The 27,475-nt window shown below is 36.1% G+C and overlaps 2 protein-coding genes across 2 annotated transcripts in view; one reads left to right on the forward strand and one right to left on the reverse strand.

Moving 5' to 3' along the window:
* Positions 1–83: 83 nt before the first annotated feature.
* ddx51 (DEAD (Asp-Glu-Ala-Asp) box polypeptide 51) lies at positions 84–11,311 on the reverse strand. Its single transcript, XM_008312628.3, has 16 exons — positions 11,135–11,311; positions 9,590–9,846; positions 8,955–9,118; positions 8,345–8,495; positions 7,657–7,802; positions 6,726–6,797; positions 6,524–6,630; positions 5,156–5,264; positions 4,905–5,050; positions 4,027–4,201; positions 3,384–3,499; positions 3,172–3,288; positions 2,926–3,027; positions 2,159–2,222; positions 1,915–2,049; positions 84–531 (listed from the first exon to the last, which is right to left on the reverse strand). Exons 1-16 carry the CDS (start codon positions 11,155–11,157, stop codon positions 514–516), a joined length of 1,902 nt encoding a protein of 633 aa, XP_008310850.1. The 5' UTR covers positions 11,158–11,311; the 3' UTR covers positions 84–513.
* A 436-nt stretch (positions 11,312–11,747) lies between these two features.
* The window catches only part of LOC103380616 (centromere-associated protein E-like), a 25,222-nt gene continuing 9,494 nt past the window's right edge, over positions 11,748–27,475 (forward strand). The window contains 26 exon segments of the mRNA XM_025057039.1: positions 11,748–11,905; positions 12,782–12,894; positions 12,980–13,069; positions 13,901–14,019; positions 14,128–14,247; positions 15,141–15,222; positions 15,309–15,376; positions 15,452–15,526; positions 15,858–15,909; positions 16,434–16,521; positions 16,609–16,738; positions 16,942–17,077; positions 17,392–17,508; positions 18,427–18,642; positions 18,737–18,821; positions 20,493–20,847; positions 20,931–20,987; positions 21,939–22,106; positions 22,217–22,291; positions 23,103–23,270; positions 23,381–23,455; positions 24,141–24,209; positions 24,835–26,166; positions 26,506–26,652; positions 26,737–26,871; positions 27,387–27,473. Coding sequence (XP_024912807.1) covers positions 11,850–11,905; positions 12,782–12,894; positions 12,980–13,069; positions 13,901–14,019; positions 14,128–14,247; positions 15,141–15,222; positions 15,309–15,376; positions 15,452–15,526; positions 15,858–15,909; positions 16,434–16,521; positions 16,609–16,738; positions 16,942–17,077; positions 17,392–17,508; positions 18,427–18,642; positions 18,737–18,821; positions 20,493–20,847; positions 20,931–20,987; positions 21,939–22,106; positions 22,217–22,291; positions 23,103–23,270; positions 23,381–23,455; positions 24,141–24,209; positions 24,835–26,166; positions 26,506–26,652; positions 26,737–26,871; positions 27,387–27,473 — 4,215 coding nt within the window. The 5' untranslated portion in view covers positions 11,748–11,849.

Raw genomic sequence — 27,475 nt, forward strand, 5'->3', positions numbered from 1 at the left:
GAATGGACATATTTAAAGACTTTGACTATGTACAATAATAGTATTTAATTTCAGATGAATAATGTATGAATGAGCCACATTTAATTTTCCCATTCATTTTAGATTATAATGTATTGATCATTCTAGATCAATATACACAGATATTTGCATATGTGTATAAAATATATAAAATGTATATAAATGTACAGTCATACAAAAAACACATTACTGTACATACACATGTACACAGACATGTGTCATATAACACAATTATATATGTATGTGTGAGTACGTGTGTACTTCTGTTAAGGTTGAATTTTGAGCTAATAGATGAGCTACATACAGTGAATACAGCGAGTTAGCGCCAAATATTCTGTGGTGCGATGTAATAATGGGTCACCACCGGCACAATAACCAGTCAGTGGGGGGGGGGCTTGAGTTGTTTTTGTCCTTTACACTGTGGCCCCTCACTGTACCCATGTACAGTTTTGTCCTTCAGACAAGCAGATTCCCGGGAAGATGATGTTGGGTCCATCAGTAGACTTTTTCACTCTGCGTAGAGAAAAAGACAAAAGGTAATGAAGCCATCACCTTTCCAAAAAAAATGCGATGGAGTGCAATGCAATGACTAGAATAAATTTAAAACATGAAACTTAAAAGAGCTTTACATTGTAGACTATCTGCCCACATTTGCTCACTCACATATTCTACACTTTACATATTGTTTTCACTGTTACCTTTATACACATTATATGTACATTTGGCTTATTTACAAAAACCTACAGACACTGGAATCAATCCCATAACTATACGTCATTAGGTTGTTCTATATATCCTTCCATGTTACAATGACAATAAAGACTATTCTCTTTATATATTCACATATTTCTTTATAAAGCGCTTTTCCCCGTGGGGTCACCGGAGCCAATCCCAGCTGTCAATGTATATATATATATATATATATATATATATATATATATATGTATGTATATATATGTATGTATATGTATACATATATGTATGTATATATATATATATATATACACCCATATATGTATATACTGTACATATATGTGTAAGTATATACAGACCCCGTAATTCCTTAATGGAAAAGTTTATTTATTTCCATAATTCCATTCAAAAAGTTAAACGTTCATAGATTATATTTTTTCAAGTATTTGTTTGTTGTTTTTACATAATTTGGGCTTCCAGCTCATTAAACCAACGAAAACAGGAATTCAAAAATTAGAATAATGTGGAGAATTATGGAAATAAATAAACTTTTCCATGATATTCTAATTTTTTTGAATAGGGTCTGTATACATATATATACATGTATACATATATATACACATACATATATATGTATACATATATACATATATATACACATACATATATGTATACATATATACATACATACATACATACATATGTATATATACATACGTATACATATTACACATATATACATACATATATATGTATACATATATACATATATACATACATATATGTATACATATATACATACATATTTACATATATATATATATACACATATATACATACACATATATACATACATATATACATACATATATATACACATACTGTATATTTATAAATATCCATCCATCCCATCCATTTTCATCCACTTATCCGTTACCGGGTCACGAGGTCAGCAGTCTCCATGACCGCCACCCAAATCACACTGCACCGCACCTACCCCCCCTGAACCTTCCTGCGTGTGGTGAGTCCACTGGAAGGTACCAACCTCCCTAACCGGGAATCGAACTTGCCCAGGAGGTGAACCCTGGGGTTACACACCAATGACAGAGACACTGCCTCTGGGACAAAGCGCCACGTATTTATAAATATATACATATAAATATATATGTATATGTATCTATGTGCATATCATGCTGCTCATACCTTTATCATCTTAGCCAACTCTTGCAGTATTTCTTCATATCGGGCTTCCATACTCTTGAGGTTCTCAGGCTTTATAATCTGTTTCTGTATCCCGGGGCTTCCTGCATTCGTCACCATTTGAAGGAAATTCTTCTCCTGCGTGATAAAAAAAAAAAAAAAAAATATTGTTTTGTTTTAAAGGAGAAGTCTTAATTCTAATTTTTTATACATTCAGACAAATCTATCAGAGGTTATATTGTTTGACCTGTACTCCAAGTAAAAAGGTGAATGCCAGGCCCGCTTTTCCTGCTCTCGCCGTTCTTCCAATCCTTAACAGAAAAGAAAGCAGAACAAAGAGCATGTCCGTTAATGCAGAGAAGTACTTTCCAAAGCACTACATTTAAAGTACCTTCAAAATAGACAATTTTTTGTTTTTAAATTACGGTATTTTCCGGACTATACGTTGCACTTTATTTCATCCTGTAGCTGGGTTTGTGATTTCAGGTGCGACTTATATATATATTTAAACATATATATATACACATATGTATATATATGAATATATATACATATACATACATATATATATACACATATATACATATATATATACACATATGTATATATATGAATATATATACATATATGTATATATATATATGTATGTATATGTATATATATTCATATATATACATATGTGTATATATATATGTATGTATATGTATATATATTCATATATATACATATGTGTATATATATATGTATGTATATGTATATATATATATGTATGTATATGTATATATATATATGTATATGTGTATATATATATGTATATGTGTATATATATATGTATATGTGTATATATATATGTTTAAATATATATATAAGTCGCACCTGAAGTCACAAACCCAGCTACAGGATGAAATAAAGTGCAACGTATAGTCCGGAAAATACAGTATTTCTAGTCATTTTGGAGCATCACACAGAGTTCAGCAAGGTTTTTGGTTTTACAGACGGTGTTCGGGAGCTCACCTGTGAATGTACGTCCTGATGTATTGCGGTGCGTCGTAATTCACAACGCATTTGACTTGATTGATGTCGATGCCTCTGGCTGATGCATCTGTGCTTATCAGTCTTTAAGATAAAACAAGCACACATCGATTATCAGTAAGGAAAAGGTACAGGAATTTCTTTTTTGATACCCGCATACATTTAAATTTATTTATTTTTTCAAAACTGGAATTTCAGAAAGACCCAGTTGTCGGTGTGCATACTCACAGTTGGATCTTGCCTTGTTCAAACTCTTTCAGCTTGTGTTTTCTCTCGGCAGGAGACAAACGAGAGGAAAACTCAGCAGCCTGTACTCCACCGAACAACTGAACCAGAAGGAAAAGTCTGAAAGATAGATGGGGAAATGTAAAGGCCACAGATACATTTTTACATTTTTTTTGTTTGTTTTTTTTCCCTCTGATTTAACAGCATACTCCTACCTGTGTGCCGTCTCCCTAGAGTTGGTGAAACAGAGGATGGGGCTAAGCTTCAGTCTTAGGATGAAGTGAAGAAGGATCAGTGGCTTTTTGCTTAATGTGCAGGGTACGTAGAACTCCTGAAAACACAGATGTTATAGTTACAACGTTGTCCTCGCGTTTCTATCAAGGTCGTTAATGTCGATTGCAGTGATAAGGTTGTAACGATACACGCCGTTCCGATAATGAAAACCCAATAACGCAATCCCTGGGTTTCGTCAAAAAAATGAAATCGCTAGTTTGTACAGACAATGCTAATTGGTGGGGCATCTCAATACAAGTAGGTAACGTGTTGATTCCACAACAGGAGATATGTGATGTGACCTACAAATATCGGTATCGATTGATATCCGATTCGGGAATTCGGGAAGTGTTTGGAGAATATCGGCGTATCGGATATTGGCGGAAAGTTAATATCGGACCTCCCTACTTTTAATTAGGGACGTGGGCAAGTTGGCATTTCTTTAAAAAGACTTTTCCATTGCTCAGAGATCTTTTGAGTCTTTCGCGTTAGCTAGGTCTCTAAATTTCGTCAAAGGAATCGTTCAAGTTTAAGAGATGGCATTGGCCTTTTGTTGATTCTTGGGAGTCATCGGTCTTCTCTTACCGTCAGACCTTGGGGAAAGTCAAAGCTGTCTTGGTTGCAGACGTGTGCCGAGTGATTACGAGTGGAGGTGAAGAGCCTGGGCTGGTGCAGGCCTAGCTGTTGTAGCTTCTCCGGGTTTTGAGTAAGTGTGGCAGAGAACAACAGCTTCTGTAAGGGTATCTGAGGTGGAGAGAGACTGGGGAAAAACAAAAATAAAAAAGCATGAGAAGAAGGTAGGTTTAAAATGGTTTGTCAGAAAGCACCAAGGGTCTCGGACTCCAGAACTGAACTGGAGCTAGAACTAGAACCATAACCATGTCTTACAGTGAGGTTTTACGAAAGCGTGTTTAATGAACAGCAAGGCTCATAGGATTTTTTTTAGGTTAAAATTTCAACACAGAAAAAACAGTGATTACCGTATTTTCCAGACTATAAGTCGTTCCGGAGTATAGATCTCACCAATCAAAAAAAATGCATAAAGAAGAAGAAGAAGAAGAAGAAGAAGAAGAAGAAGGAGGAAGAAGAAGAAGGAGGAGGAAGAAGAAGAAGAAGGAAGAAGAAGGAAGAAGAAGGAAGAAGAAGAAGGAAGAGAAGAAGAAGAAGCAGCAGAAGGAGCATGAGGAGAAGGTCACTCCGGAGTATAAGTCGCACCAGTGCCCTCTAGGGGCTATCAGTGTGAAAATAACCAACATGTGCATTTTCAGGGGTGCAGGAGTAGCACTGGGCAGTAGCACTGGGCCTAGAGTGCCCTCTAGCGGCTGCCAGTGTAAAAATAATGAACATGTGAATTATTATATAAGTCGCAAACCCAGCCAAAGGATGACAAAAAAAAAAAGTCCGACCTATAGTCTGGAAAATACGGTACTGCTGAATCTTCATTCCCAGTCACTTGAACTCACCTCGCTGCGGTTACGAAGACATCTTCAGTCCTCGCGAAAGTGGATATGTTTCTCGTGTCACTTTTCGTTTTGTACACCGCTTTCACCACCTGTCTGAGCCAAGACTGATGCATCCTGTCAATCATCTTGTCAGCCTCGTCAATCACCTGGCGTGGATGAAGAATTAGGGACAAGAGGCCAAGTGGTGAGATCACAACGGTATCTGCCGTTATAGCGAAGTGGTTGGTTTGAGGTGCAGATCAAGAACTTACCAGAAACACAAGGTTTTCTAAGCTAAAGCCCGAGTTTTTGTTAATGTGATCAACCAGTCGTCCAGGAGTGGACACAACAATGTCTGCCAAGCTGCGTCTTTTATTGCCTCTGCAAAAATAACCACAGTAAGATGAAAAGTAAATTTAGAGAATCACAGAAGGCAAGTCAGATTTTCCCAAGTCAGAAACTGTGAGCTCATAAAAAATATTTTTTGGGCCAATATATTTTTGATTCGTTTGTGATTACAGTGGAACCTCGAGATATGCGCATAATCCGTTCTCGTAATTGAGGTGCTCGTATCTTGAATCATTTTTTTCCCCATAAGAAATAACAAAAAAAAAAATGTATCCGTTCCGGCCCTCTAAAAAAACTCCTTTATTAGTGCTAATAACAATGGAAAAAACATGTTTCAATTGCTATAGAGACGCAAAAAATGATAGTATATAAGGATTCCAATGATATAAAATAAAATGTGGTTTTAATAATGAGTTCTTACCTTCGAGACAGACGATACAGTAGAGGCTAATGGCGGGATGCGCAGAGGGAGGGAAGAGAGTTGATCACGTACCGTACCTTACATGTACACTACGTAACTTACATAAACTTCGAATTAACTTGCGTATTTTTTTCCTACTTTTCTGTTTTTTTTTTTTGCTTTTCTCGATTTGTATTCTTTCTTTAGCAGGCGCCACGCTCATATTTATCGACAATTTTATGCTTTATTTCCATGGTCATCGTGCGTTTCTTCTTCTCACAACCATCCTTACCACTCACTCTCTTAGGACTCGTCACTAATATGAAGAATAACGCACCAAATAGAGAGAAAATCGTGTAGATAATGCAAACAACACGGAAGACTCGTGCGAGATGCGTACGGAAATCGGCGAACGCGCTGTGGCATAGGCTGCTCCGAGTGCTCGGCCGCCTAGCTTCGGTGTCGGTAAGCGCGCTCGTATCTCCAATCTTTACTCGTATCTCAAAGCAAAAATTTGCTCAAAGGCTTGCCCGTATATCGGAATACTCGTACGTCGGGACGCTCGTATCTCAAGGTTCCACTGTTTTTTTTTACATTTCCTAAATAATCTACGGTTTAATAATTCTAACCTGACCTGTAGTTAAACTGTGACTGTCATCTAGGCAATTTCAGGTCAATTTTAGCATTTTGTCAATTTTTACTTTTTAATCCATATTTGACCTGTTATATTTTGCCATGGGTAATGACTTTAGTTATCATTTAAATAATCTCTCTCGGACACTGTAGTAACTAACGAAGCATTTTGATTGGTTACTGATACTCTACACATATAGAAGTCCATATCACTAAAGAGACGTCGTACAGGACACAGGTTTAAGTGGCCTGAAATCACCTCATTTCTGAAAGCGAGGCCTGTTCGGCAGCGAATGACTTCTGACCTGCCACCATCACGACTTTCAGAGGGGTTCCTTCTGCATAGGACGTGAACACCTTGAAAACCTGAAAATTTGAAAAAAAATATTCCAGGCCTTTTTTTTTTCCTCAACGAGTTTACCTAAAACAAAACCTTTTTTATTTATTAGAAATGTTCTCACCTGCTGAGCAAGCTCCTTTGTCGGCAACACGGCCAGAGCCCGTACTTCACACACCACGCGCTCCATTAGCAGCTAGAGGAGCAAAAAAAGTTTTTCCCAAGTGAGAAACATTTGGAACTGTATTTTGTGAGACTGAAAATACAAAAAAGTTTAGAAAATAGTTTTAATAGGAGTACATGATGTGGGACAAAACTAGACTAAGTGTAAGAAAATTAAGTGAATTAAATGTGAGGTATCTCAATTGCATATTCCCCATTAAAAAGAAGCCCCCTCCAGAAATATACTATTAATTAATTTAAAATTCTCCCATGTAAACATCAAAAACATAGATATTCTCCCATGTAAACGTCAAAAACATAGATATAAACAAACATATTGATAATATAAAAATAATAATCATTAAGAAAACGTTTTATATTATTGTTATAAAAATGGGTGAAATAACCCAGCGAGGGACAGTGAGCGAGCGCAACGGAGTGTCGGGGCCACTAAAATAGGAGAAGGACTGGGAGTGGGGACTCGATATAGATGATAGAGAAAGAGAGAGAGTTTGGGTTAAACACTCGGCGTTTCCTCGTATCACAAAAGTTGCTTACTCGTAACTTGGAAAACTCGTATTTCAGCTAACCTGTATCTCGAAGCCCTAGTGTATATGTTAATGAAGGGGTTAACTCCAAAAATAGTTAATTTTAAAAAATTGTATCCAGACAATGCAGTCATAGACACTCCTTACAGAATTATTTATATGCACAGAATTATAATAGTACAATATATATATATATATATATATATATTTAAATATATATTATATGAATATAAAACAATTAGATTCTCAACGTAATATGGTGGGTCAAATATATTTGATGTCATGTCAGAACTGGCCCGCAGGTCCCCTTACTGCTAACCACTGTGTTATGAGAAGAAGCCTTACTTGTATAATGGGTAGGACAAAAGCTAAAGTCTTGCCACTGCCTGTAGGGGCAGACACACACAGATCCCTGGGTTTGTAGCCACCACGTCCAATCAGCAGCCCATTCTGCATGTTTTCCAAGATGGCGGGGATCACCTCTGCTTGCACTGTGGAAAACATTGCAACAAGCAATCGGGATTTATGATACGGTGTACGACACGGGCGGGTTTAAATTGTAGTGTAACAAGTGTGACCTTTGGGGTCAAAATTGATTATTTTGGGGCCCCAAAGGTCACACTTTTGTCAATGCTGGGTCAATGCAGATACACAGGCGTTCGTCTACTACATGCAGGACATTCTGAATGAATTTAATTATTAGTTCGATTTATTTATTGATTAAATAAATAAATGTATTTACATAAATATGTAATATTTATTTTATTAAATATATTAAATATATTTGTATATTTATATTATATTATATCTATATATTATATAAAATATATAATATTGTATATTATATGGTATATATAAATGGTTAAATATAAAATTTTATATATTACATTAAATATATGTAATATTTATTTAAATAAATAAAACAAACAAATTAGTTTGCAGTTAAGTTAACTACAAAGTGTGAAATATAGAAAGCAAAATCCGAGATAAGTTAGCCAAAGGAAAAAAACTTCCAAGTATCCGCAGTCATTACCTGGAAAAAAGTGGTCAATTCCATTATTATGTAGCTTTTGCACTATTGGTGCGCAGAGTCCTCGGATGTCAGAGACTGGAACTAGGTTGTTTTTAATCTCCCTTTGAAAGACGTCAGGCTGAGCGAGCCATTGAGGAAGGACTCGGTGAACCTGTCAATACGGAGAAAAGAAAAAGAGAATATATGTACAGTATATATCAATATATATGTTTATATACATATATATGAATATATATGTATATATACACATATATCAATGTATGTTTATATACATATATATTCATATATGTATATATACACATATATATCAATATGTTTATATACAGTATATGTATATATATTTATGTGTGTATATGTGTTTATACATACATTCGTATACAGTACATATACATATAAATAAACACACACATATATGATGGAGCGTTGTGTGAACTAGGATAAATGACGTAAATTAGCAAAAATGCTAAAAATGCTTTCATCATTTTCTCCGCCATCTATTGGGGAAATATGGGTATTGCAAGGAAAAGGCAGACATATAATGATAATATAAATACGTATGGCACATAATAAGTTTAAAAAGTGACTCCTGTTGAAGCGTGCGCCATTTTACCTTTTGGACAGGTTTGTTTTCAAAACTAGCCATAACTGTGAATCCAGGGGTTTGCGGCTTCTCACTCTCTGCCTCTGGAGCTGCTGTTGCTTCTTCTTCTTTTTCATCCTTCTGTCCATCTCTGGGAGTCAGACAAGCATCTGACGGACCTTTAGCTGAGCCACCTTGTTGAAAAAGACATTGTTATAATGCTGACAGCACCAACACCAAGTGAAATATTAGCTGAAAGCTAATTGAATTTTTTTTTCCCAGTGTAAGAAAATATGTGGTTTAAATAATGAAATTATTTTATTGCTCTTTTCACCTAGTTAATACAGTATACATAAACTGGGCTTTAGCAATTACCGTATTTTCCGGACTATAAGTCGCACCAGCCAAAGGATGAAAAAAAGTACAAATTACAGTAGCAGATACTGATACACAAGCCTAGAGTGCCCTCTAGCGGCTATCAGTGTGAAAATTATAAACATGTGAAATTATATATTTTAATATATAAGTCGCACCTGAGTATAGGTCGCAAACCCAACCAAAGGATGAAAAATAAATGTGACTTATAGTCAGGAAAATACAGTTAATGTAACTTGTGTTTTAAAACTAACTTAAGATCTGCCCTTTTTTTTTTCCAACAAACTCACTGTTGCTTTCCAAATCACGCGACGACGCAGCCGCTAGTTTTTTCTTCCTCCGGGGCTGTGCTTCTTGATTACTTTCTGGGAGTGATTTTCTTTTCTTCACTACATCGTGTCGTTGCGTCTCTTTTACTGTGTGATTTGCAGTTTTGTTTTTCAAACTATGTTCCTGATTTTGTTTTGATTTCTTCTGCAGTTTCGCCAATAAGTCATTGGACGCATGCTCCTTGGAGATGTTTTCATCCTCCTCCTCTCCGAGATACCTGGGGGAGAAAAAAGTACTTTTAAGCACATTTTTCAAATTATTTTGAAAAGGTAGAAAAGGGCCAAAGTTGAAAGAGATCCTATAGGCCCTTCAAGTGTTTGACACGATTGATTATAATATACTTCTACAGAGATTCGAGCAAACAGTTAGCATTACAGGCTCCCACTAGATAAAATTATTAGAACACATAATATCAATATATTTTCAATGTATCCAGATGACATACAACAGATATTTAAACTCCAGGGATGTCTTAAAGACAAAGAACTATTAGATCAGAGTTTCGGTAGGATATGGGGTGCTTTTCTCATGACTGATCTAATTTGATCCGTCGGTCCGAATGGGAATATTGTCCCAGTCTTGAGGTGGGTCACACACTACTGTTCTGATTGGTAATGTCTGTTCGAATTTCTCTCTCTCTCGTTACCACATTATGACTGATGATTTGCCTTTGGTGTCGCTATTTGTTTTTTTCAATTTTTATTTATACTTTTTTTAAAAATTTGTTACTGATATAGATGCAACAGCTTGTCCTTTTTTATCTTAAATTTGCCATTGAACGTTTTATTGAATGTTTTGTATTCATATACAATTTTTTTTATTATTATTCAATTGTGTACTTTTTCCAACCACCCCCCCTCCCAAAAAAAATAAATTAGATCATTGCATTAGATAAACGGTCCCCAACCTTTTTGTATAAAGGTCGGCCTATATATACAGTTTATACCATATACATATGGACATACTGTATATACATACGAATACTTTTTATGCATATACACAATGGAAATTAGTTAATGCACACCGTACATGTACTATGTACATCTAGATATAGACTACTGTAACACTCTACTGTAAGGTTGACCTAATAAATCTGTTTAGACTTATCCAAGGCTTACTTAAGTAACCCTAAAGTAACTTATAGTCAGAATTTATTCGGCGTAAGGTATATGAATAAGGTAAACATTTTAAAGTATTCTCTGACTTGCTTTATAAGAATATCCAGGCGCTTCACAACCTTCTACTAACTGTTTGGTTACACGTGTCATTCAAAAGGCAAGTCACCATTTACTGCAAAAAAGGGAAATATTTATTTTTACGCTGCGATGGTGAAATACATTTTGGCTTTCACGTCCCACGTTGAACAATTTCAACAGCATTTTACTCTGATGCCCTACCAATGTGACTAGAACCTGCACGACAATTCTTCATTAGTAAGGAAAACTGCGCAAATTGATTAATATTTTATAAGAAGAGGTGCAAACTTTAACAGAAAACATGCCTACCGGTTCACAAGAAACAGGGACATGTTGCCACCAGCGAGCACGCTTCTTCTTCTGCGTTGCAGCTGGTCTTGTTTCTTCTTCTACGGGGTCAATTCGCAAACGAAAGTGTCATTGCCATCTGCTGGTGCTTAAATGCGTCATAACTTTTTTCAGAATAACTTTGTCAAAGACTATTTTTTGTTGTTGTTTTTATTTTATTTTTTTGCTATACAGGTTAATGTTCAGAACCGTTGTCTTATAAATAAGAAAGTACGCGCTATTGTAAAATTTTTAAGTGTCTTATTCAAATAAGAAAGTACGCGCTATTGTAAAATTATCGTTTCAAGCTATCATTCAAACTAAAAAAACGAATTCAGTTCTTGAGCACAGACGTTAGAATAGTTAATTCAAACTAAAAAAACGAATTCAATTCTTGAGCACAGACGTTAGAATAGTTAAGTTTCATAAAATATTTTTATGTTTATTTTTTATATCTACAACTTTCGATACCACGCGTTTTAATATAATATAATTTAATATAACCATTACAGTATTACGCTTTTACGCTGGCGAGCAGAACTTCCTCTGGTTTGTAACCGTCCTCCAATGACGTTGACCAATAAAAACTAAGGAGCTGCTTTTTGAACACAGCTAAGGCGGCTAACTGAAGTTCGTCGCGAGAAGCTCGTGGGTTAGCTCAGTCGTTATTTTGAATGCGTTTGTTAAAGTGGGGAAAATGACCGAAGAATCGGCTGTTAAAGTGTGCGTTCGAGTGCGTCCGCTTATTGCAAGGTAAGTGTTCATAATTTCGTTGTACCGCCGTGTTACAATGAAAATAAAGGCTGTTCTATTCTATTCTGAATGTAATGTTATCGCTAACGTGAAATTCAAAATTCTCTTTGTAATATAACTAGGATAGTTTTAGCATTCGATTCTAATTATTGTACCTTCATAAGAGAGATGAAAATTGTGTTTTTATTTTATTGTTATTTTTAAAAAGTGGACTATTTCGTATTTTGGAGGTTTTAGGTTACTATTAACTGAATTATGTATTTCAAAGGCATAGTCAGACACAGTATTACTTGGACACAGTAAAGCTAATGCAGTTATGTGAACTGGACTGAGGAGTACAATTTTGAATATTGTCCGCAGACATACTTTCTGAGGGTGGGAGTCTGCCAAAAGCAGTTCAAAATTTTAAAAGTAAACTCGATTGTTGGCGCCTGCGTTGTGCAGTAACACGACGAATGTTATTAACCGACTAAAGTTCAAATCAACTAGCATCTGTCATTGTGGTTTTGTATATACTGTATATTTTTTTTGCTTTCGCCTTTTTCGTTTTCTTAAGTACATTTCTCATACTCTCAATAAAATGCTTTGTATCAACTGTAACACCAACAACTTCCCTCCTAGCCTAACAAGGATTTTGAAATTCAGCCAGTTATTTGATATGGCCCAAAAAAAAGGCCTATAATTAGTTGGCATAGTTCAGTTACATTTAGAAAAGGTCTTTATTTTAAAGCATTGAAAACGAAACAAACGTCCCCAAATCTGATCACATGTCCACGGTTAGATAAAGAAATCATTTTAATAAAATGTACAATGAAAACAGTACAATGAGAACTGCTATAATGGTTGTATAAATCTAAGCCCATGATGTATTTACAGAGAGGAAAGCGCTGCGTTAGATGATTCTCAGCCTGTTCAACTGTTTTGGAAAGCCGACCAAAAATGTATTCATCAGATTGATGATGGGAATTCCACCAAAAGCTTTAGTTTCGGTATGTCATACTCGTCGAAAACATATCCATACATTATCAAAGATATCACCTTCCTGATAAAACGTTTTCATTCTTGTCTTTTTAGATCGTGTATTCACTTCTCAAGAAACTACTAACCAACTGTACCAGAACATTGCAAAGCCGTTGGTTGTCTCCACTGTTGAGGGTTACAATGGTAAGTTCTGTTTTATACCACATTTAGAGTACCATGTATCCAGCTTTGTTAAATTAGCATATTCTGTCTGTCAGCGTTGACATATTTGGTTGACATCTTTGGTCACCCCTTTTTTGTGCCGTGGAAACTAACTACAACTACACGCACAATCGGAAATCGTCCCATGATCGACTTACTGGTTCATTGTTTTATGTGTATTTACTAGGGGTGCAGGTAAAGGAAAGAAATGTAGCGTAAAAACAATGGATACACCAAATATACACACTGTTTGTGTATATAAAGATATGTACTGTATATATATTTATGTATGTGTGTATATATATATACATATTATGTATATATATGTATATGTATTTAGGGAAGTATCTTCCAATCACCAGCGAGTGACTAGGGGGAAAACACAAGAAAATAGAAACCATCCCTAAATAAACAGAGCTATTTACTTTTTGTGACCTTATAAAGAGGAGTATAATTATTTATTTATTTTGCAAACATTAGTTTTCCATTATGTTTGCGTATCCTGTGTAATACAGCTTAAACATTATTTGATGTGTTCTAACTCAAGCATGGGCAAACTAAGGGCAAAAAATTATATAATTTATTTATATTATCATTATACATCTGCCTTTTCCCGGGAATACCCACGTTTCCCCAATGATGGCGTAGAAAATGATAAAAAACATTTTAACATTAATGTATGACTTTTACATGTCATTTATCTTAGTACCAGCTCCTGACTCGGCCCCCCTGTTCAATTTTAAGACAATTATGACCCGCGAGCCAATAAGTTTGCCCATGGCTGTTCTAACTTGAGCCTTCTTTAATTTGCAGGAACCATATTTGCTTATGGGCAAACCGCCTCTGGAAAGACCTTTACCATGATGGGGAGTGAACATATTCCTGGAGTGATACCTCTGGCTGTTGAAGATGTTTTCCAAACCATTAAAAATGTAGGATTTGTACAACACTACGCAATCTGTTGCAAAGATGGAAGTTTTTTTAATTTATTTTGGGTTTTTTTTTTTTACCATATTTTTTGTCTGATCCATTTCTTTTAGTTTCCAAAGAAGGAGTTCCTTCTTCGGGTGTCCTACATGGAAATCTACAATGAGACAGTATCTGATCTGCTTGTCGACAGCTGGAAGCGAAAACCACTGGAAGTTAGAGAGACTATTAATGTGAGTTGACTTTCAAAAAAACTATGCTGCTGTCATTTCGGGTAGAGTAGCTGTTTATGTCATTGTTTCCCAAAGACTGGGTCGCGACCCCTTAGGTGGGTCCTTAGGTGGAGATTTTTTTGGGTCGACTCAAATCATGTTTCTCAGGACTTTACTAATAATTTCTACAGACTTGGGTCGCGAAGGTTTGTGACTTTTAAAATATGGGTCCCCAAAAAAAAAAGTTTGGGAAACACTGATTTAGGTTCTTTTTTTCCTAAGTTAAACAAGAAGTTTAAGATTTAAAAGTGGATCAAGAATATAGTATAGGGCTAGAAAAGGTCCAAACCTATTTGCACAGAAATTCTTAGACGTTACTTCAAGAGCAACAACACTAATTAGGTTTCATGGAGACGTTTAATTTCATTATAGAAACGCAAACCGATTGACAAATTGCATACCCAAGAATCTTTATATACAGGTATATACATGTGTGTAAACATGTTCTGTACCACCTTAATGTTAAAAACGGACCAAAAACAAACAGAGCCTGCAGTACTGCTCAGGTTTAAGTACAAAGCAGTAGTACTTGTCAATATTATGTACTGCTATGTCAAGTATTGTCAATTTGAAGACCTTTTTGAAGGAATTTTGGTTAACATTTACAGCATGACTTTGGTAAAAACAAAAAAAACAGAAGGAGCTCTTTAAGGCTCAAAGGCTATATTACAACCTGAAGGCCAAGAACAGGCATGGGCAAAATAAGGCCCAGGGGCCGGATTCGGCCCGTTCAGCTTTTTTAATGCAGTCCGCCAAACATTTCCAAATTATATAATTTATTTATATTCATACAGGTGCCCTAATGTAATGTCACATACAGTAATTTGATCACTGTCTCGCTTATTGTTACGCAGAAAAACACCTATGTGGCCGACTTAACTGAAGAGCTTGTTACGTCTTCTGCACAAGCACTAGCCTGGATTCGTAAAGGAGAAAGTAAGTAAAGTGATTCTCATTAAACATTTGTAGGATTCGCACATTTATGTCGAACGACCTGAATTTCCCCCCTTTTTGTAACTAAGAGAATCGCCGTTACGGAATGACAAAAATGAATCAGCGGAGCAGCCGATCACACACAATCTTTCGAATGGTAAGGAGTATTTTACATTTAAGGTCAGCGCTTAGGGCTAGGTCTGGATTCATTCATATTTCTTTTTCGCCCCAGATCCTAGAGAGCCGTGAAAGAAGCGACCCATTGACGGGCGAAAATGGCGATGGTGCAATTATTGTATCACATTTGGTGAGAATATTTGCTATTTTTGGTCTTTAGTCGTGTCAAGGGCAACGATTTCTACCATGCTTATACAAGTAAAGATTTTATTCTTTTAAAAGTTTGAAAAAATCGGGTTACACATATGTGTATACTTGTGTGTGTGTGTGTATATATATGTAAGTATATGTAAATGCACATATATAGATAGATGTTTGTATATATACATTTACATATACTTACATATGCTGTATGTATATATATATATCTAAATACACACATGTGTGTATGTACTGCATGTATGTATATATATGTATAGAAGTCAATGAATATTTGTCTCTTTTTTTGTTTATTCTTGTAGAATTTAGTTGATTTAGCTGGATCTGAAAGAGCAAGTCAAACTGGAGCTGAAGGTAAGTTTTCATTGCCCTCTATGTTGAGATTTGGTTACATGAAACTATTATTTTTGTCTAGGGATAGAAATGTTTTCACGCCCTGACCCTCCGACATGCACCCCCCGCAAATTGAAACACTATTGAGAACCTGATAACATGTATTTATTTGTACAAACCACTGTATGAGGTGCTGCCACCTAGTGACTGGACGCTTGTTTTCATTCAAGCAGTGGTCCAGCATGCCATATTCCATTGGAATAATTTTTAAGTATATGACTAACATTGCTAATCGAAATACAGTTTTTTTTGTCAGCAGACTCCAGTCTTTAAATGTAGTCTAAAATGTGCAGTTTATAGAACACTAGACTAAAAATGAATTATTACTTAATGAGTTGCTTCATTTGAATTGAATTAATTTGTCATTTGTTACCAAACTGGTGTCCAAAACCACAATATGGCTATGTTGTAATTTTGGACACCAGTTAGGTAACAAAAGTATTCATTTGTGATATTAAATTCATTCATATTTTACTACGTAACAGGCACGCGTTTCAAAGAAGGTTGCAACATCAACCGCAGCCTGTTCACACTCGGCCAGGTGATCAAGAAAGTTACTGATGAAGGCCAGAAGTAAGTACATGTGTCTTCTTAATTGTTTATATACAATTATGCAGTTTTACAATTCAGTACTTTGATCATTGCGATGTCTTGCTACAGAGGTTTCACGAACTACAGAGACAGTAAACTCACTCGGATCCTGCAAAATTCCCTTGGAGGAAATGCCAAGACGGTCATCATCTGTACCATCACTCCAATGGCTCTGGATGAGACACTGAGCACTTTACAGGTCAGTACCGTGATTACGATCTTGGTAGCGAAAAAAGAACAAATTTGGGCCCAGATAATGATTTAAATATATTTGTTCTGGGTTCTTTGTGTTTTTTTGGATTTCTGACGTGCATTTGAAGGTGAACTTCAAAGCCTTTGTAATGAGTGAATTATCTGTGGGATGTATAGCATAGGTGGTAATTTGAGAAACCATATTTGCAGTTCGCAAGTACAGCAAAGAAGATGAAAAATGACCCCCATGTGACGGAAGTGTCTGATGATGGCGCTCTCCTGAAAAGGTACCGCAACGAAATTGAAGACCTGAAGCGCAGACTAATGGAGGCAAGTGAAACTGCTGGTTTGTTTATGCATGTATATATGTGTATATATGTACTGTATGTATGTATATGTGGGTATATATATATGTGTATACATATATATGTATATGTGTGTATGTATGTATATGTGTGTATGTATGTATATGTGTGTATGTATGTATATGTGTGTATGTATGTATGTATGTGTTTATATATGTACATATACAGTATATGCATGTGTGTATATATATGTACATATATATGTATGTGTTTATATATGTACACATATATATGTATGTGTATATATGTGGAGTCATTGATATCGAGTCCTGAAACACCCGTTTGTGTCCTACAGGCCCCGTCCACGCTGACCCCCACTACGAGAGGGTGTTCCTGCTGGACCCACAGTACCAGAACCCAGTGGTGCTGAGGAGCAAACTTCCAGAGTTGTCCCAGAGCGCCGAGGCCTCAGGTGAGCGGGGGGGTTGGGGAGACGGGGAATATTGCTCTAACACTTTCCTCATGAGCTTTACAATAGGAGTGGACTGTTTATTTGGTTTTTTTTTTCAGTGGTATACATCAGAATGCATTACACTTAAAATTATCGGTGCCACAACGGGCCATGGAGAACAAATTAATTAATTAACAAATTAATGCAGTTTTTCTGAAAAGAAAAGTTTAAGAAACTGTCCAAAAACAAAGTGAACTGTTAAGATTTCCAATTGTATAGGTCATATTCATAACCATTAGACATTTTTGTGGGATATACTGTTGGCAACCTCATCTAGGTCTTCCCCTGAATGTGTCAAACACGAGGGCTGGGGGCCAAAAGTGGCCCGCCAAGTCGATTTGTGTGGCCCGCAGGAGCTTGAAAAGTATTCAGCGGCAGAGTTTCTTAACCTTAAAAAACAAAACAAAGTTTTAATTAAACAGCAATGAACAATATTTGTAGTTTAAACAAATAATCGATTGCAGAAACATGATTAAGTTACATCTTTACCAGTGTTCCCCAACCTTTTTTTTTTTTCCCAAGGACTAGTCAGCCAGTACTACCCTTTACTACAGACCAGATCATTAAATATTTGTCTGTATCAGAGTCTGAATGACCTATTATTTTAAAATATGTCCAGATAATCGTTAAAGAAAGTAAATGGATATGACTGTATTTTCTTTGAATGAAGTAAATTAGTAAAAAATTAAGTGCAATTTTTTCACTATGTCCCACTCTGCCCGGTACCAAATGACCTATGGACTGGTACTGGTCCGCGGACCGGGAGTTGTTGACCCCTGATCTATACAGGTCTTCCATTTACAACCAGGCCCTTCAAGGAGGAAAATTCCGTGTGCAGTTGCCTAACGGAACTACTCGACCTTGACCTTGATGACTGAGAATCTTCTTCTCTGAGAATGTCTTCTTGGTTCTTACCTCATTCATTATTGTCTTCTTGCCTCTGGTTGCAGATGCCCAAACGCAGAGTTACATGGGGAGGGAAAATGCTGCGACTTGCCCATCTGTCGATTCCCGAAACGTCCGAACACAGCTTCTCGGAACATTCTGCTGAGAAGTGGAAAGATTTCAACTCGTGTCTGATCGAGCTGCCTGAAGGTGCGGTATAAAAGTGTAGAAGACTATGCAGCTTGTCTTGGTATTTTGAAGAACACTTAAAGTTCATAAAACCATACGTGGTTTGTTTGTGCAGATGACATGACAATTGATAATCACTGGAATCCTGATGAAACGTCAGAGGAAATGGATCAGAGTTCTGTCCAGAGCTTTGAACACGGGTATGTTTACTTTTTTGACTGAGCGAATCATTCAATTAGATTACTACTTTTATTGCTTTCAAGGACTGACAGAGGTATCAATTGGTTGCATTTATCGATTTTATATCCAAGGCTCACTGACCAAAAATTCAAGGGGCTCATATGAATGCCCTTGTCTGTATCTTTCAGTGGTGTCTGTAACTTTAATACCCCTACCTGAAGAATAACCCCAGTACTTGATAATGATAGGGTCATTGTTGTTGATTCTTGTTGTGTAGACCTACTTTCTTTAGAGCATACTTCTCAAATGGGGGGGGGCGGGGGCCTGAAGGGGTGCAGCGAGGTGGTAGTGGGAAGTTGTGAGGGGCTTCCAATGGAATATTGACATAAGTGTACCGCTGCTGTAATGCTTGAATGATAACATGCCTCCAGTCACTAGGAGGCAGCAACTCATACAGTGGTTTGTACAGATAACAATATACATGTTATCAGGTTCTCAATTCATGGGGTCGGGGGGTGGGGGGGATAATTCAGGGGCATAACAGAAAATAATTGAGAACTACTCCTTTAGAGTAATCTAGTTAATTAACCTAATTCGTTCAAAAAGTGTTTTTTTGGGGGGGCTTCAAAATACAAGCTACCCGAAATATGACTTTTTCCAAGTTTCCAAGAGTAAGGAACTTTTGCTATTTTTTTTTTTTCTCTTTATACGAGGAAACATCAAGTTATAAGTGCGCAGCCGAGCTCCACTTTTTCCACTCGACACTGTTGTTCTCACTGTCTCTCGCTGGGTTATTTTACCTGTTGCTTTATTTCTCTCTCTCTCTCTCTCTCTCTCTCTCCCTTCCAAAATCGCTCTCTCTATCTTTCTCATCTAAATCAAAATTAATTAACCTAATTCTTTCAAAAGTGTTTTTATTGGGGCTTCAAGATACAAGCTACCCGAAATATGACTTTTTCCACGTTTCCAAGAGTAAGGAACTTTTGCTATTTTTTTTTTTTTCTCTTTATACGAGGAAACATCAAGTTATAAGTGCGCAGCCGAGCTCCACTTTTTCCACTCGACACTGTTTTTCTCACTGTCTCTCGCTGGGTTATTTTCCCTGTTGCTTTATTTCTCTCTCTCTCTCTCTCTCTCTCTCTCCCTTCCTCTATCGCTCTCTCTATCTTTCTCATCTAAAGACAGTCCTCCCAGTCCTTCTCCTATCTTAGTGGCCCGACACTGTCGATTATTTTACCCATTTTTATAACAATAAAATAGTGTTTTCTTAATTATTATCATTTTATATTATCAATATATTTGTTTATATCTATGTTTTTTGGCCGGGAACGAATGAATTGGTTTTTACTTATTTTTAATGGGGAAAATCGAGATACGACCGGATCATATCATACGAGTGCTGTTGTCGTATCTTGTCATATCTTGAAGCCCCACTGTATGTGCCAGGAATTGGAAATTAGGGGCTGTCCTGTTCGTTTTTAAAGATACATTTAGACAAAAAAAAAATCTTCTTCTTCCCCTGAAGAAGGGTGTGATGTGAACAGAGAAATCAAACCACTTGACAGACTGTTGACGAGATAATTGGAATTTGTATGTATGTATGTATTTACAGCACATGTAAACCTAGTACCTAGTTTGTTTGCTCAATGGAGTTTAACCTAACTAATCTTAACCTTCTGTCTCTTCAACAGTCCCGACGAGACTTCAGAACGGATAAGGGACTTATTGCAGAAAATATCCCAACTAGAGCTGCAGCTGGAAAGCGAAAGTCAACAGAAGGAGGAGGCCACGGATAAAGTAGCAAACTTGGATGTCAGAGTCGCCGAGTTGCAACTGCAGCTCCGAACGGAAATCCAGCAGAAAGACGAGGCGTTGGAGAAGGTTGAGAACTCGGAAAAGCGGGCAGCGGAGTTGGAGCTGTTGCAACAGACTGAAGCTCAGCAGAAATCGGAGGCCAAAGAGATGATACAGATGTTGAATTTGAAAGTCGCTGACCAAGAGACACAACTGGGAGAGCATTGTTATTGTCAGAATGAAAATAAACAGGTGAGGGGAGGGGGGGCAAATCATTTAAGTCCGAATCCCATTTCAACTTCTTAAATATTTACTCTCATACGTTTGATTTTCAGATAAGAAAAGACTTTGAGGAAACCATCCACCTGTGTGAAACTCTAGCTGCTGAAAAGGTAAATATAGTATAGATCAAGCATGGGCAAACTACGGCCCGGGGGCCGGATGCGTCCCGTTCAGCTTATAAAATTGGTCCGCCAAACTTTTCCAAATTATATAATTTATTTATATTATCATTATGGTGTAGAAAATGCTAAAAGCATTTTAGCCTTTATGCATGACTTTTACATTTCATTTATCTTAGTTCATACGATCGCTCCATCTATCTGCTCCTGGTCCCCTCCCTCCCCTTCAATTTTAGGGCAATGGTGGCCCGCAGGTCAAAAAGTTTGCCCACGCCTGGTATAGATGATCATGACGGAGTGATGTTTATTTTCTTCTGCCTTCTTGTATACAGTCCTTTTTGGGTTTTTTTTCTACTGTTGTCCACACATAGAAACTTAAGTATATTTGATGGTACTTACCTGGGGGGAATTTGGACAATTATCCACATTTGGGCAAATGTCTTTGATAAAATAATTGAAACTTGTACTGAAAATGTTCTAGTAAAGCAATATTTAATTTGGCAAATGTCGGATATATTGGAGAGAATTTATTGCAGGGTGACTTTGAGGTTAAAAAAAATTACAGCGGGGCTTTGAGGTATGAGCTAAGTTATGAGTAAGCAACTTTTGCAAGCAACAGTCTTAACAGGGGTGGTGGTTTTTTTAAGATATTCCAAATCTAAGCTATGTTTTTTTTGATCATTTTGGTAGAAACAATGTACAAGCGTTTGTATTTTAAAAAGCATAGGCGTTTTTGGATATTTTTTATTTAGGATTTTTCATGTAAAATCATTTTGTGTTTTTCCAAAACCAAAATATGTTTTTTGGTAAATTAAGTTACATATATTTTTTTTTTTCTTTAAATTTTTTAAAGATTATTTATCAAAGTTTTTCATACAACATAGATGCTGTAACAGGTGATTTGTTTGTCGTTTAACTAATGCTCTGTATTTTCACACGTAGAGCATAGCCGTTTCTGAACGAGACGATCTGAGGGAGGAGCTGAGGATGGTCATGGAGCGTACTGAGCGTTTGGAGAAGGAAAAATCTGCGCTGTCACAGGACCTGCAGGATAAAAGAGAGACAAAAGAGTTTGAATCTTTGGAGGAGGAAATTCGGAAAGAACAAGAGGTAAATGCAGTGTTGTTTGGATCCAAGAACAGCAACAGTTAAAAAAAACTTTTTTTTTTTTCTTTCTTTGGTCATTTGTTAACCAAACAATTATGTCTGTCATCCTTCAGAATGAAATGAAAAATGAAATCCTCACCTTGAAAAATGCCCTTAAATCTTCTGAAGTTGAGCAACAGATGCTTCTGGTAAGATGTCATTATTTATTTATTTTTAACCTTTAATGTTTTGTTTAAAGACAGTTGTTTTTCTTTCAGTCATTTTCAACGGTGACTCTTCTACTTTTAGCCATATTAACCATAACCATATTTAGTATATGTGTATATATACATATATATGTATATATATTACTAATTATGATAATATAATTTAATTATTCTGAGCTGTCCAGAGATGAGATGTATGAAAAATATTATTTAATTATTTAATATATAATTATAATTATATAATTAATATATATGTGTATATATACATGTATATGCATTTGGGCAAATGTCTTTGATAAAATAATTGAAACTTGTACTGAAAATGTTCTAGTAAAGCAATATTTAATTTGGCAAATGTCGGATATATTGGAGAGAATTTATTGCAGGGTGACTTTGAGGTTAAAAAAAATTACAGCGGGGCTTTGAGGTATGAGCTAAGTTATGAGTAAGCAACTTTTGCAAGCAACAGTCTTAACAGGGGTGGTGGTTTTTTTAAGATATTCCAAATCTAAGCTATGATGTTTTTTGATCATTTTGGTAGAAACAATGTACAAGCGTTTGTATTTTAAAAAGCATAGGCGTTTTTGGATATTTTTTATTTAGGATTTTTCATGTAAAATCATTTTGTGTTTTTCCAAAACCAAAATATGTTTTTTGGTAAATTAAGTTACATATATTTTTTTTTTTCTTTAAATTTTTTAAAGATTATTTATCAAAGTTTTTCATACAACATAGATGCTGTAACAGGTGATTTGTTTGTCGTTTAACTAATGCTCTGTATTTTCACACGTAGAGCATAGCCGTTTCTGAACGAGACGATCTGAGGGAGGAGCTGAGGATGGTCATGGAGCGTACTGAGCGTTTGGAGAAGGAAAAATCTGCGCTGTCACAGGACCTGCAGGATAAAAGAGAGACAAAAGAGTTTGAATCTTTGGAGGAGGAAATTCGGAAAGAACAAGAGGTAAATGCAGTGTTGTTTGGATCCAAGAACAGCAACAGTTAAAAAAAACTTTTTTTTTTTTCTTTCTTTGGTCATTTGTTAACCAAACAATTATGTCTGTCATCCTTCAGAATGAAATGAAAAATGAAATCCTCACCTTGAAAAATGCCCTTAAATCTTCTGAAGTTGAGCAACAGATGCTTCTGGTAAGATGTCATTATTTATTTATTTTTAACCTTTAATGTTTTGTTTAAAGACAGTTGTTTTTCTTTCAGTCATTTTCAACGGTGACTCTTCTACTTTTAGCCATATTAACCATAACCATATTTAGTATATGTGTATATATACATATATATGTATATATATTACTAATTATGATAATATAATTTAATTATTCTGAGCTGTCCAGAGATGAGATGTATGAAAAATATTATTTAATTATTTAATATATAATTATAATTATATAATTAATATATATGTGTATATATACATGTATATGGTTAATATAAATATTAACCATATTTAGCCTCTGTCGTAATGGTTATAGAAATGTTAGGGTCAGAGGTTCTTAGCCAGATTTAATGCAATGTGGTTTATTTTTTGGATGAACAGGGTAGATTAAAAAGTCTTAATATTAATTGCAATTTGAGGCCTTGAGAATGTATTGAATTTTGTCAACAAAAAGTCCTCTTTTTTTCCCCCTTGTGCTACAACATACAATATCTGTAAACTAACAAAATCAAAAAATCATGGAAAGTTGCATTGTAGATTGAGAAATTCTATTTTCGTTTCCTAAATCAACAAGAACCAACTTCCCTTGTAAACCATGTTTTCAGCTGGGTAATAATGTTGATAATTTCAGGGTTTCTTTTTTTTTTTTTCCTTTTCCAGAACAAACTTAAGATTCTGTCTGATGAGCTGAATAAAGCAAGGGAGTTTTCAGATGGACTTCAGCGAAAGGTAAATTTGTATTTTATATTTAATTACCACGTCTATGCAGAGTAAGGATTTAGTGATCATTTTTATTCAGGGGTGAAATACTACGTTCTTGTCTTTATGTCCAGTTTAATACCAAAATTGAAAATAATTCTGCTCAGCATTGTGCAACATACATTAAAAAGCACCAATTTCACACATGACAGTTTCCGTTTAAATCTCTCAAAACATATTTGGCATTTGAAGTGTAATTTAAGGGGTTCATAGTAAAAGTTATTGAACTGCTTTAGCAGTTTTAAAAAAAAAAAGATTCACTTTTTTTTTTCTTCTAAACTTATACAAGCCATTTAACTCCAACATATTCTCCTCCCTATTCGATTGCATTCCTCCACTGCTAATGATGTTTATGTAGCTAACTTATATATGTGTACATGTATATATGTGTGTGTATATATGTCATATGTATATACTGTATGTGAACATGTATATATGTGTGTGTATATATGTATATATGTGTGTGTATACTGTATATATGTATGTATGTATATACGTATGTGTATATGTATGTATATATATATGTATGTGTATATATATATGTATGTGTATATATATATATATGTATACAAACATTTTACCTTGTTTCTTACAGATGGCGAGTCAAACGGCTGAAGATCCTGAGTGTGTGTCAACGGAGAAAGAAATCGCACTCTCTGAGCAGGACAGTGCTGCCCTGAGCACCTTTTCACCCAAGACTGCAGAGAAAGACCGGATGCAGTCTATGATTACATCTTTGACTGCTGAGAAGGATCAGCTGCAGTGTACTGTAACATTTGTGACATTAGAAAAGGATCAGCTGAACTCCACTTTAACGTCTGTGACTGCAGAGAATGACCAGCTGCAGTCTACACTTGCATCTGTGACTGAAGAAAAAGATCAGATGGAGTCTAAGCTAACATCTGTGACTGCAGAAAAAGATAAACTGCAGTCTACGCTAACATCTGTTACTGAAGAAAAAGTTCAGCTGCAGTCTACGCTTAACTCCGTGACTGAAGAAAAAGATCAGATGGAGTCTAAGCTAACATCTGTGACTGCAGAAAAAGATAAACTGCAGTCTACGCTAACAGCTGTGACTGAAGAAAAAGATCAGATGGAGTCTAAGCTAACATCTGTGACTGAAGAAAAAGATCAGATGGAGTCTAAGCTAACATCTGTGACTGAAGAAAACGATCAGCTGCAGTCTACGCTAAAATCTGTGACTGCAGAAAAAGATAAACTGCAGTCTACGCTAACCTCTGTGACTGCAGAAAAAGATCAACTGCAGTCTACGCTAACATCTGTTACTGAAGAAAAAGATCAGATGGAGTCTAAGCTAACATCTGTGACTGAAGAAAATGATCCGCTGCAGTCTACGCTAAAATCTGTGACTGCAGAAAAAGATAAACTGCAGTCTACGCTAACGTCTGTGACTGAAGAAAATGATCAGCTGCAGTCTACGCTTACCTCCGTGACTGAAGAAAATGATCAGCTGCAGTCTACGCTAAAATCTGTGACTGCAGAAAAAAAAGATCAACTGCGGTCTACACTAACGTCTTTGACTGGAGAAAAGGAAGATTTGAACTCTGTTTCTGGATCAGTTATCGATGAGCGGCGCCAGCTGCAGTTCGCATCAACAGGTGTCACCACTGACTTGGACAAGGTGAACTCTGACCTTACACCCGTGACTGTGGATGGAGACGATCTTAACACTGCGATAAAATCTGTTATTGCGGAGAGAGATCAGCTGAAGTCTTTACTTACATCGGTGACTGCCGAGAGCCACCGGCTGCAGTCTGTGATAACGTCGTTGACCGGAGAGACGAACCAGCTGCAGTCTACATTAGCATCTGTTATTACCGAGAAAGATCATCTGCAGTCAACACTAACTTCAGTGACTTCAGAGAGAGATGAGTCCAGGAGAAGCCTGCAACAACACATGGAAACCGTGAGTGACAACTTTGCTTTTAATAATTGGGGGAAAAAAAAAATAACAGCTCTAACTAGATAGCTAAACGGCTATATCAGCTATTACTGTTGAGAACCTGATAAAATGTATATTTTTTTTCTGTACAAACCATTGTATGAGTTGCTGCCACCTAGTGACTGGAGGCTTGTTATCGTTTAAGCATTACTACAGTGGTACACTTATGTCCATCGTGCCATATTTCATTGCTAGCGCTTCGTGCCCCACTATATGAGAATTACTAGGCTTTAAGAAAGCAGAGCGTTATGGATAGTTTTAGCTACCTTTGGTGATTGTTTTCTGGTTGTTGTCCCTCCTTAGCTATTTGAATGCATTCAAGGTGAGAATAAGCCCCTCCCACTGCCAGTGAGCTCTTCCAATGATATGGAGAAAATCCTCTCCTCTGTGGCTAGCGTCTGTGCTGAGAGAGACCAGCTCAAGATGGATCTACAAGAAAATGTAGAAATGGTAACGCAACGAATCACACAAAAAATGTGTACAGCTTCTTTTGTGGTTATTTATAAATATTGTATTTATATATATATCAAACAGATGATTGAGAATCAGGAAGAACTGAGGACAGCTCTGGAGAAGATCCGTGCTCAAAAGGAAATAATCAAGCAGCTGAAGGCTGCAGATACAGCCGGTGAGGACTCGTGCACACAGCTGGAGTCCTTGCAGAAACGGGTAAGAATGACTTGTTATAGTGTCTACTTGTCAGTTTGTCTCTATTTCTTTGAATGAAAATGTAGTCTTTTTTTTTTTTTTAAATATTTGTAGGTCAAACTTTTTGACACGCGGGCAAAAAAATGTCCTAAACTTAAACAATAACCTGCTCAGCTTTTAGTTGCTTTAGTGTAGGTTAGTTACAATTTGAAATCTATTCACTACATCCTTCCTAGAATTTCCTACAGTTACTTTATCAAGGTTAAATTTTGCAAAATAAGCAAACACATGACAACATTTTGATCAATTATTGTTTTGTTTTGTTTTTTTTATTATTTCATTTTGAAGGGGTAACATTTATCGCTTTTCGTCCTCTGTAAAGTAAACACAAAGGTTATAGGTTTATCCCAAATGCTTTTGAGAATTTGCTGTCCCAGATAAAAAAAAAAGGGGGGTTTTACTTACTCACTCTTTCTGTTAATTTTGAGACAAATTTTCATCTTTATTTCTGAAAAATTTTTATTTATTTTTTTAAGATTCAGAGTGCAACTGAGGAGCTCGACGCTGTAAGGAAGGAGAAAGACCGCCTGCTGTCAGAGAAAACAGGAGAGAGTCTGATGATCTC

This window comes from Cynoglossus semilaevis, chromosome 7 (assembly GCF_000523025.1).
Source record: "Cynoglossus semilaevis isolate Cse_v1.0 chromosome 7, Cse_v1.0, whole genome shotgun sequence".
NCBI lineage: Eukaryota > Metazoa > Chordata > Actinopteri > Pleuronectiformes > Cynoglossidae > Cynoglossus > Cynoglossus semilaevis.